This window comes from Rhinopithecus bieti, unplaced genomic scaffold (assembly GCF_001698545.2).
Source record: "Rhinopithecus bieti isolate Rb0 unplaced genomic scaffold, ASM169854v2 scaffold_12070, whole genome shotgun sequence".
Lineage (NCBI taxonomy): Eukaryota > Metazoa > Chordata > Mammalia > Primates > Cercopithecidae > Rhinopithecus > Rhinopithecus bieti.
In genome coordinates this window covers 2,266,422-2,277,434 of record NW_016807449.1, presented here as the reverse complement: position 1 = coordinate 2,277,434, position 11,013 = coordinate 2,266,422, and the positions used below count along the sequence as shown (strand labels likewise).

Here is an 11,013-nt window from a genome sequence, read left to right as displayed (position 1 = left end):
AAAAAAAAAAAAAAAATGAGTGCACTCCAGCCTGGGCAATAGAGGGAGAGACCCTGTCACAAAAAAAAGACAGAGAGAAAGAAAGAAAAAAAAGAAACATACGTAAGTTTTCCAATAACTGTTAACAGATCAAGGACCAGTATCTAAATCACCCTGTCACCTAGGCTGGAGTGCAGTGGCATGATCTCAGCTCACTACAACCTCCACCTCCCGGGTTCAAGTGATTCTCCTGCCTCAGCCTCTGGAGCAGCTGGGACTACAGGCACGTGCCACCACGCCCAGCTAATTTTTGTATTTTTAGTAGTGGGGTTTCACCATGTTTGCCACGATGGTCTCAATCTCTTGACCTCGTGATCTGCCCGCCTCAGCCTCCCAAAGTGCTGGGATTATAGGCGTGAGCCACCACGCCCACGCTTTTTTTTTTTTTTTTTTTTAAGAAAAGGTAATACATTGAGCAGTTTTCCTCCCAACCTGGTGCCTGTCCAATCTGTTTCCTGTCTTAAATTTATTTTTTATTATAATTTTTTTTTTTGAGACAAACTTTTGCTCGTTACCCAGGCTGGAGTGCAGTGGTGCTATCTTGGCTCATGGCAACCTCCACCTCCTGGGTTCAAGCTATTCTCCTGCCTCAGCCTCCCGAGTAGCTGGGATTACAGGTGACTGCCACCACACCCAGCTAATTTTTTGTATTTTTAGTAGAGATGGGATTTCTTTCTTTCTTTCTTTCTTTCTTTTTTTTTTTTTTTTTTTTTGAGATGGAGTCTCACTCTATTGCCCAGGCTGGAGTACAATGGCACGATCTCAGCTCACTGCAACCTCTGCCTCCTGGGTTCAAGCGATTCTTCTGCCTCAGCCTCCTGAGTAGCTGGGATTACAGGCGCCCACCACCATGCCCCGCTGGTTTTTGTATTTTTAGTAGAGACGGGGTTTCACCATATTGGCCAGGCTGGGTCTCCAACTCCTGACCGTGATCTGCCCGCCTCAGCCTCCCAAAGTGCTGGGATTACAGGCGTGAGCCGCCCTGCCCGACTAATACCTGATATTAATTTGATTGTGTCTCACCCAGCATGGTGGCTCACACCTGTAACTCCTTGGCAGATCACTTGAGCCTAAAGAGTTCAAGACCAGCTTGGGCAACATGGTGAAACCTCATCTCTACTAAAAATATAAAAATTAGCTGGGTGTGGTAGCACCACCAGTAATCCCAGCTAACTTAGGAGGCTGAGACAGGAAGAATCGCTTGAACCTGGGAGGCAGAGGCTGCAGTGAGCTGAGATCGTGCCACTGCACTCCAGCCTGGGTGACGGAGCAAGACTGTCTCAAAAGAAGTTTAAGTCCAGCCTCGAACTCCTGGACTCAAGTGATCCTCCTGCCTCAGCCTCCTGAGTAGTGTACCGGCCCCATCTCAAGTGTTCAGTATTCACATGTGGCTGGTTATTCCCATATTAAAGAGCAAAATAGAGAACATTTCTTTTCTTTCTTTCTTTTTTTTTTTTTGAGATGGGAGTTTCACTTTTGTTGCCCAGGCTGGAGTGCAGTGGCGCGATCTCGACTAACTGCAACCTTCACCTCCCGGGTTCAAGCGATTCTCCTGCCTCAGCTAATTTTGTAGTTTTAGTAGAAATGGGGTTTCTCCATGTTGGTCAGGCTGGTCTCAAACTCCCGACCTCGGGTGATCCACCCGCCTCAACCTCCCCAAGTGCTGGGATTACAGGTGTGAGCCACTACGCCTGGCCCTAATTTTGTATTTTTAGTAGAGATGAGGTTTCTCCATGTTGGTCAGGCTAGTCTCAAACTCCCAACCTCAGGTGATCCACCCACCTCGGCCTCTCAAAGTGCTGGGATTATATGTGTGAGCCACCGTGCCCAGGCAAAAATAGAGAACATTTCTTCTTTTTTTGAGACGGAGTCTCTGTCACCCAGGCTGGAGTACGGTGGCACGATCTCGGTTCACTGCAACCTCCGCCTCCCAGGTTCAAGTGATTCTCCTGACTCAGCTTCCCAAGTAGCTGGGACGACAGGCGCCTGCCACCACGCCTGGCTAATTTTTTTTAGTAGAGACGGGGTTTGGGGTTTCACCGTGTTAGCCAGGATGATCTTGATCTCTTGACCTCTTGATCTGCCTGCCTTGGCCTCCCAAAGTGCTGGGATTACAGGCGTGAGCCACCGCGCCCATCCGAGAACATTTCTGTCATGGCCACGTTCTCTTGGACAGCAATGCCCTAGCACACAGTAAGCGCTTGCTGGGAATGGTGGTGTTTTGGGAATGAATTTGTGCCCCGCCCTGAGCTAAGTTTCTTTCCCTCTCCTCTGTCAGCGGATCCTAAACAACCCAGTGAGACAGACACGTCTATCATCCCATTTTACAGGGGAGGACACTGAGGCACACAGAGGGGAGTCACCAGCCAGAGGATGCATAGCCGGCACACAGAGGAAGTGGGCTAGAGGCCGGTCCCTTCCTTGGGCCCAATACCCCTCTCATTCTGTCCCCAGGATGGAGGCAACGCCAGAACCCAGCACCGGCCCCACTTAACCCAACTCTGTACAAAGCCCTTGTCCCCATGAAATTGTATATAAATCATCCTTTTCTACCAGCTCTGGCCAGGTCTGTCTGTGGATGGGTGTGAATGGGGTCGTTTTGATTTCAGAATCTTGGTTTTTCAGTTGTGGTATGGGTGTGTTGTTTGTGAGACGAGGCGCGCTCTGTCCCCGGCTGGCGCAGTGCAGTGCCAGTCTCGAGCTCACGGCAGAGCGCCGCGCCCCTATATGCCATTCTTCCTGCCTCAGCCTCTGAGTAGCTGGGAACTACAGGCGCCCGCCACCTGCCCGGCGTAGTTTTTTTTTTGTTTTTTTTTTTTTTTTTTTGTGATGTTTCAGTAGAGACGGGGTTCACCGTGTGTAGCCAGCATGGTCTCCATCTCCTGACCTCGTGATCCGCCCGTCTCCTCCTTCTTTCTGCCGCTCTGTGTAGGCCTCCCAAAGTGCTGGGATTACATCTTAGCCCACCTTGAGCCACCGCGCCCGGCCTCAATTCGTGTTTTCTGAGGTCCCCTGGAGCCCTGGGCCAGCACAGGGCAATGCCAGAGCCCGGATTTGAGTCAGAACCAGCCCAGTCGCCCCAGGTCTCCTAGGCTATCGATGAGAAGACAAGAGACTCAGCGAGCCTGGGTGCAGGATGCCATAGGCTCCTATAGAGATAGCACAGAGGCAGTGTGAGAGCCCGCAGAGGGCAACTCACCCAGGCTGGAAGATCAAAGAGGCTTTCCAGAGACACAGGGCATTGCGATGGTGACAAGCTAGATTTGGAGGGGTTGGGGAGGGCATCCTGGGCAAGGGACCCAACTGAAGCAAAGGCCGACAGTCCAGAAAGTGAGAAGTTCCTCTGAGGAACGCTCAGCGGATTGATGCAGCCAAGCATCTAGAAGCCATTCCTTCATCCACTCTTAGAGCCCCTGGAGAAGACCACCTCCACCTGTTTTACAGATGGAGAAACTGAGGCCCGGATAAGGCCAGGGGTTTGTCCAGGTCAGAGTGAAGTCGACCAGACACAAGAATCCAAATCTCCAAGCCTAGAATGGGCAGGACGCCGGGGCTCACGCCGGTAATCCCAGCACTTTAGGAGGCTGAAACGGGAGGATCGCTTGAGCCCAGGAGTTCGAGATCAGCTTGGCCAACATGTCAAGACTCCCCCCATGCCCGGGCCACAACAACAACAACAAAAATAAATATATATATACATATATATATTAATTAGCTTGGCATGGTGGCGTGCTCCTGTAGTCCAAGTTACTCGAGAGGCTGAGGCCAGGAGGATCCCTTGAGCCCGGGAAGTCGAGGCTGCGGTGAGCCAGGATCGCCCCACTGCACTCCGGCCTGGGAGACAGAGCGACATCTTGTCTCAGAAAATAAAGTAAGCCTGAACTGAGCGCGGAAGGGAGGGCCTGACGGGTCTAGACTCCCCCTGCGGGCCACCAGAAGCCCTGCAGGCTTCAGTCGCTTGAAGGGGTAATGCCGCTTCCCCTCACAAACATGGCGGACAGGGCATCTGAACGAGATGAACAGCCTCTCAAAAACATGGCCGCCGAGGCTGGACGGCCGCGCTCCAGCAGCACCGCCTCCACGCCCCACATGATCTCTCGCAGGGAACAGCGCTGACTGCGGGGGTCCAACCGGAAGAATGTCCGGATTGGACATTCGGAAGAGGACCCGCCTTCCCGTAGGGAATCTCTGCGCACGCGCAGAAAGCTTTGACCAATGAAAACACAGAAAGCTGTTCGCGCAGTCCGCGTTGCGTCACTTCTGCCGCCCCTGTTTCAAGGGATAAGAAACCCTGCGACAAAACAGCTTCCTTTCCCGGGCGGCTGCCGAAGATGGCAGAGGTGCAGGTGGGGGATCCTCGCGGGCCGGGGCGGCACGGGGCCGGGTGGGATACAGGCCGGAATGGGGTCGCACCCTCTCTGTCCTACATGTTTCGTGGAGCTTAACGTCCACAATTAAGCAAAATGGAAGTCTTTTGGGATAAGGGGCATCTTTAGGAAATGCCGCGGCTCTCTTTAGGCCTAGGGTTGGCTACAATGCGGCATTTCCTTTTCGAGGCGAGGGTGACGGAGCTTCCAGCACAGGACAGGTATTTTGGTACTAGACTTCGCTTACCTTGAACTCGGGTAGTGGCTGGGGGCCCTGGGGTCGAGTCTTGGCCGAATTGGACCTTTGTGTGCCCTCAGCGATGAGGAACGCGCGGAAGTGTGACCAGGCGGTGTCGGGGCAATAAGTTTTGGCCAAAATGGAAGGTATTTTCATCCCGCCCAGTGCGCGGGCTGCTTTGATCTCACATGGAGGTGTTAATCGGGGTCCCCTGCAGCTCCGGTTGTTTTACTTCCCAGTGCCTTTCTGCGGGGTGTCGAGAGAGCTGTTGGCTGCCGGGTACTCAGGAATGAACTCGTTTTCCCTGGTTTTGGGGATTGGCGAGTGTCGTGAGGCGTATTACTGGAACTTGAGAGCTGTGATGAATGGTTCCACAAGGTCGGAACATCTTTTGGGCCTGCAGACACCTGGGCGCCCTTTCCCTGGCTCCTGGTGTGGCTACTTAAGTATAAAGAAGGGGTTGGCCCTGTAAAGGTTTCTTTGTCTGTGGTTGGGGCGGGGGCGGACATTTCAGAGCCAGGCCAATCTAGGCAAGTTGTGTTCACCAACCATGTGTCTTTGTGCCCAGCACAGTTTGCAGTGTTTTGCGAAGTTCGCTAAACGATATTCTCGAGGTAGATAGGGTGTCCTCCTTTTACAGAGGAGGAAATTAAAGCTTGGTGATTGGTGATTTTTGGCCAAGGTCACGACTTCAGGAAGTCTGTTTGGATTTAGATTCTTTGTACCAACGCTTACAAAGCATGTGTAATAACAAGTGTGTGTTTCATGCTTTTGCGTTAAAACAATGAGGATTTCTACTTTTTTAGTTATTTTTTGAGACGGGGTCTCGCTGTGACGCCCAGGCTGGAGTGGAATGGGGCGATCTTGGATCATTGCAACCTCTACTTCCTGGGTTCAAGTAATTCTCCTGCCTCAGCTTCCCGAGTAGCTGGGAGTGCAGGGGCCCGTCACGACACTCAGCTTATTTTTGTGTTTTTAGTAGAGACAGGGTGTCACCCTATTCACCAGGATGGTCTCGAACTCCTGACCTGAAGTGATCTGCCTGCCTAGGCCTCTCAAAATGCTGGGATTACAGGCTTGACCCCCCGCGCCTGGCCAGGATTTCTGCTCTGGAGGAAGCTGAGGTTCGGTGTCTGAGCAGTTTACCCCGGAAAGCAGAGTGACTCTATAGCAGAGCTAGCATGGACTTTTGACTACCTAATCTCATCCCACCTGAAATTCGGTTTTCTTCCAAACTAAATTCATGGTAGGAAGAGCCTATACCTTAGAAGATATTTAGATTGTGTTATCCTACAATTGATTGGCCACAGTGGCTCAGGCCTGTAATCCCAGCATTTTGGAAGGCTGAGGCAGGCCGATCACTTGAGCCAGGAGTACAAGAGCAGCCTAGGCAACATAACAAAACCCTGACTCAACAAAAGTACAAAAATTTGCTGCGTGTGGTGGTGTGTGCCTGTAGTCCCAGCTACTCATGAGGCCGAGGTGGGAGGATGGCTTGCTCCTGAGAGGTGGACAGCCTGTGCAACAGCGAGACCCTGTCTCAAAAACAAATCCTACAGTTTATTAGCTTCAAGGTCTTGTAACTGGATAGTCAGTGGGTAGAGCCTTGCTGGTCTTCATTCAAATCCTGTTGCTTTGCAAAATACAATCTGAGTATAAAATCATACTCATAGAAGAAGTGAGATATGAGGAGGCTTGGGCCCCTTACACTGCTCACTCACTGATCCTGAGGCAGCCTTGCTTTCTCAGCCCGTTCCCTCATCTGTAGAGTGGGGCTCTAGTGCATAGTTCCCAGCTCAGATGGCTGGGTGCAAGGCACCTTGTTGGCAGGGCAAAAGAAGGGAATGCTCGCTTGTGAGGACAATCACAGAAAGGTTGTCCTTGTCTCTGAGCCCTCTTGCCCTTGTCTCCCACAGGTCCTGGTGCTTGATGGTCGAGGCCATCTCCTGGGCCGCCTGGCGGCCATCGTGGCTAAACAGGTACTGCTGGGTAAGTCGCTGCTCGCGGCCCCCGTCATGGGCCCCCGCTGGCGGTCGGTGATGAGCAACATTCACCATCTTTCGTTTGAGTCTCACGGCCATGAGATCAACCCCATGCACCGCTCTGAGACCTGCCAGCCACTCTTCCCCAGGGTTGGGGACTCCAGGCTCAAGAAGTGGATTTCTATTAGGCTAGCTTTTCATTTAAACGTGAACTTAGCTCTGGCAAGTACTGCGCTGTGTCTGGAGGGTAGCTGCACAGGCGGTGGGAGAACCCTCAGGTGGCTCAGCCCTTCCTAACCCTTTCCCTCCCTCCTAGGCCGGAAGGTGGTGGTCGTACGCTGCGAAGGCATCAACATTTCTGGCAATTTCTACAGAAACAAGTGTAAGTTACGGCCTGGGAGGAGCACTGGAGAGGGTCTCCCAATGGGGTGTTGAGACTCTGAAAGCAATTCCAGCCGTGTTGGGAGAGACTACTTGGGGTTCCTAAGAAGGCCCTTGGAAGTGGGGTTTTGGGGGTGCTGGTAGACCGGGCGGGCCTCACAGTCTCCCCTCTCCCTAGTGAAGTACCTGGCTTTCCTCCGCAAGCGGATGAACACCAACCCTTCCCGAGGCCCCTACCACTTCCGGGCCCCCAGCCGCATCTTCTGGCGGACTGTGCGAGGTGAGCGGGGCGTGGGGACTGCAGGTGGTGACAGGCAGGCGGCCGGTGATGAGAACTTCTCCCACTCACATTCGAGTTTCTCGACCATGAGATGACTCCACATGCACTACCATCTGAGGCCACCCGTGGGCCCACCTCCGTGGGGAGGGTGGGCGTCCTTATGAGCCCCTCTGACCGGGCCTGCTATCCGTCACCCAACAGGCATGCTGCCTCACAAGACCAAGCGAGGCCAGGCTGCCCTGGACCGCCTCAAGGTGTTTGACGGCATCCCACCGCCCTACGACAAGGTGAGCTGTGCCAACTCCCCCCACAAGGCAGCAGCCTTGCCCGTGGCGTCCGTGATGTTCCACAATTACCTACATTGTTTGATCCTCATGAAAGCAGCACTGGCTGAGACGCCTGCCCAGCCAACCTCCTTCCCACTCTGTCCCTCCAGGGCTCTAAGCCCCTCTCTTTCTTTAACAGAAAAAGCGGATGGTGGTTCCTGCTGCCCTCAAGGTCGTGCGTCTGAAGCCTACAAGAAAGGTGAGTCCCAGCTTATGCTGCACCATCTAGCTTGGGGATTTTAGGCCTGCTGAGGAACCCTGGGGCCCGGAGCCTGGCAGATGATGTCCTTATCTCACGATGGTCTGCGGATGTCCCTGCGGGAATGGCGACAATGCCAACGGCTTAGCTGATGCCAGGAGGGTTGGGTGGGTGCTTTTCTAACAGGCCTGCAGGAACAGCTGCGTTATATTCCCAGCTGTCAGTCACCTCCCAGCTCTCACCAGCTCTGGCTCCTCAGGGTGTGGGAGCTTAGATGTCCTTACAACTTCATATCTTCAACCCCCAGTTTGCCTATCTGGGGCGCCTGGCTCACGAGGTTGGCTGGAAGTACCAGGCAGTGACAGCCACCCTGGAGGAGAAGAGGAAAGAGAAAGCCAAGATCCACTACCGGAAGAAGAAACAGCTCATGGTGAGGACAGGGGCTGGTGCTGAGGGGACATCTCACTCTTGGATGGGCCTGACAGGTGCTGTCTTGCCCACAGAGGACTCTTAACTGGCAAAGGGCTAGCCAGGGTTGGGGTGGGATGGAGTCCGTGTAATGAGGGTAATCGAACCCCTCCTGACCACCACCACCTGCACTTACTCTTGGCAGAGGCTACGGAAACAGGCTGAGAAGAACGTGGAGAAGAAGATTGACCACACGAGGTCCTCAAGACCCACGGACTCCTGGTCCGAAGCCAATGAAAGAACCTGTTAAACTCCCTCATGCTGGCCTGCCCTCTACATCGTCGCCCTGGAATGTGCGACCCAGGCAACAGTATCCAGGTGCCACAGGCGCGGGGACATAGGAACCTGGGAGCCAGGAAAGGGTCTTAGTCACTGCCTCCCCGAGGTTGCTGAAAGCACGAGAATGTGCAGCCGCCATTTATCTAGTGATCAATAGGAAGAGCAACCAGTTACTGTTAGCAAAAGGGAGCCAGAAGATGGGCTGGAGGGCCCTACCTTGTGAGTGGGGCATCTGTTGGACTTTCCTCCTGGTCATATACTCTGCAGCTGTTAGAATGTGCAAGCACTTGGGAACAGCATGAGCTTGCTGTTGTGCACAGGATATTTCTAGAAGCAGAAATAGACCGGGAAGATGCGCAACCAAGGGGTTACAGGCATCGCCTGTGCTCCTCACCTGTATTTTGTAATGAGAAATAAATTGCTTTTAAAGAAATCTGGCATCTTTGCACTGTGTCTGCTGTGGAGGTAGGCTCCTGGCAAATGGGGTGAGTTGAAGAGAGTAGAACAGGCTGTGCTAATACACAGAAAAATAATTGTAACTTGCCCTAAATTGAATTATCCTTTATATACACCATTTACAAACCAAATAATTGTGGTTGGCAGTACCTGGCGCTTTCCAGTTAATGTAAAACTCTCATTCTAATTCAGCTGCAAAGTATGGACCCATCACCCACTGCCAGGCTGCTGTAGTCCCAGCAGTCTGTAGAAAGAAGCATTTTGCAAACGATAAGCATCGGAATAACATAATGCTAGGCTTTATGCACGAAACCCATTAGGTCTGCCGCTCTGAAACCTGGAAAGGGCATTGATAGGGAGCATTTAGTACTTGGTAGCAATTTAATAAAATGTCCCAGGTCAAAGCTTGCTGGGGTGAGCCCCATTCCCATTTTACTGATGTCCAGCAGTCATGTCACGTAATACATCATACCCAGGGCTTCACCACACTCAGCCTCAACACTAAAGGTAAACATGCTGTGAAGCAAAAGAATCTGGATTCATGCTGTCCTTGGCAATTCGATGCCAAGACTCAGGGATAACCCTTAGGTAGTTGTATACTACGTGTATGACATTACCCCAGAGAGAGATGAGTGGACAGTGCTATGCATTGTGTTGACAGACTCTAACTTGCCACACCATTCTGTGGAACCACAGTGGCTTGTGTTTTCCCTGAGAATCAGTGAACATGGGTGGTGCCTACCCCTGCCAGAGTCCCCACATGGGTTCCCGTTCACCAGCGAAGCCTACTCCAGGAATAATCAGACTTAAAACATAATCTTTTTCTTTCTTTTTTTTTTTGAGACGAGTCTCGCTCTGTCGCCCAGGCTGGAGTGCAGTGGCGTGATCTCCGCTCACTGCAAGCTCCGCCACCTCCCGGGTTAACGCCATTCTCCTGCCTCAGCCTCCCTAGAAGCTGGGACTACAGGCGCCCGCCACCACGCCCGGCTAGCTTTTTTCTATTTTCAGTAGAGACAGTTTCACCGTGTCTCTCACTTTCACCGTGTTCACCAGGATGGTCTCGATCAGCTGACCTTGTGATCCGCCCGCCTCGGCCTCCCAAAGTGCTGGGATTACAGGCATGAGCCACCGCCCCCGGCTTTAAAGCATAATCTTAAACTTCACAAACTCCATGTGAAATAGTACAGTTACCCTCCAAAAGCATGATCCATTAGCAAATGGGAAAGTGGGCTTTAAAAAACTTTTTTAAAGATTTTTTTTTTTTGAGATGGAGTCACACATGATCTTGGCTTGCTGCGACCTCTGCCTTCTGAATACAAGTGATCCTCCTGCCTCAGCCTCTCTAGTAGCTGAGACCGCAGGCACGTACCAACACACCCAGCTAATTCTTGTATTTTTAGTAGAGATGGGGGTTTCACCATTTGGGCCAGGATGGTCTCCATCTCTTGACCTCGTGATCCACCCACCTCAGAGTCCCAAAGTGCTGGGATTATAGGCGTGAGCCACCGCACCCAGCTAAAAATTTTCAAGATTTCGAGAAGACACCATCAGGAAAGACAAGTCACAGACTGGGAGAAAATATTTATAAGTCATCTCTATTTGAAGGTCTTGTATCCTGCTATAAAGAACTCTTGGCCAGGAGCGGTGGCTCACGCCTGTAATCCCAGCATTTTGGGAGGCCAAGGCAGGAGGATCACTTGAGGTCAGGAGTTGCAGACAAGCCTGCCCAACATGGTGAAATCCCATCTCTATTAAAACTACAAAATATTAGGCATGGTGGCACACGCCTGTAATCCCAACTATTCTGGAGGCCGAAGCAGGAGAATCACTTGAACCCAGGAGGCGGAAGTTGCAGTGAGTCGAGATTGTGCCACTGCACTCCAGCCTGGGCAACAGAGCGAGACTCCATCTCAAAAATAAAATAAAAATAAAAGAGCACCAAGATTTTGGGATCACACACACACAGAGAGAGAGAGAGAGAGAGAGAGAGAGAGAGAG

General features: G+C 52.1%; 2 protein-coding genes across 14 annotated transcripts in view; both read left to right on the top strand.

Moving 5' to 3' along the window:
- Window positions 1–3,728, top strand: part of FLT3LG (fms related receptor tyrosine kinase 3 ligand) — a 20,904-nt gene extending 17,176 nt beyond the window's left edge. For 6 of the 10 annotated variants that reach the window (XM_017882194.1, XM_017882191.1, XM_017882189.1 and 3 more), the window contains one exon: window positions 2,370–2,594. In XM_017882194.1, the coding sequence (XP_017737683.1) occupies window positions 2,370–2,420 (51 nt within the window). In that variant the 3' untranslated portion in view covers window positions 2,421–2,594. Of the gene's footprint in view, window positions 1–2,142; window positions 2,233–2,317; window positions 2,595–3,483 lie in introns of those variants that run through there. The other 4 variants (XR_001887339.1, XR_001887340.1, XM_017882188.1 and 1 more) reach the window with 4 other exon arrangements.
- Window positions 3,729–4,299: 571 nt separating this feature from the next.
- RPL13A (ribosomal protein L13a) lies at window positions 4,300–8,539 on the top strand. Of its 4 annotated transcripts, XM_017882198.1 has the most exons (8): window positions 4,300–4,385; window positions 6,561–6,633; window positions 6,943–7,008; window positions 7,186–7,287; window positions 7,489–7,574; window positions 7,753–7,812; window positions 8,120–8,242; window positions 8,426–8,539. In XM_017882198.1, the coding sequence occupies exons 1-8, from the start codon at window positions 4,371–4,373 to the stop codon at window positions 8,528–8,530; spliced, it is 630 nt and encodes a 209-aa protein (XP_017737687.1). In that variant the 5' UTR covers window positions 4,300–4,370; the 3' UTR covers window positions 8,531–8,539. The 4 variants fall into 4 exon arrangements, with proteins under 4 accessions (XP_017737687.1, XP_017737685.1, XP_017737686.1 ...); XM_017882196.1 differs by having other exon boundaries at window positions 4,326–4,385; window positions 7,489–7,812; XM_017882197.1 differs by having other exon boundaries at window positions 4,341–4,379; window positions 7,489–7,812.
- The last annotated feature ends 2,474 nt before the right edge of the window (window positions 8,540–11,013 follow it).

Excerpts from the sequence above, each read along its gene's own strand:
- RPL13A (XM_017882196.1), top strand. Across the intron at positions 6,634-6,942 it reads GGCTAAACAGGTACTGCTGG|GCCGGAAGGTGGTGGTCGTA; the intron begins GTAAGTCGCTGC and ends CCTCCCTCCTAG. Across the intron at positions 8,243-8,425 it reads GGAAGAAGAAACAGCTCATG|AGGCTACGGAAACAGGCTGA; the intron begins GTGAGGACAGGG and ends TACTCTTGGCAG.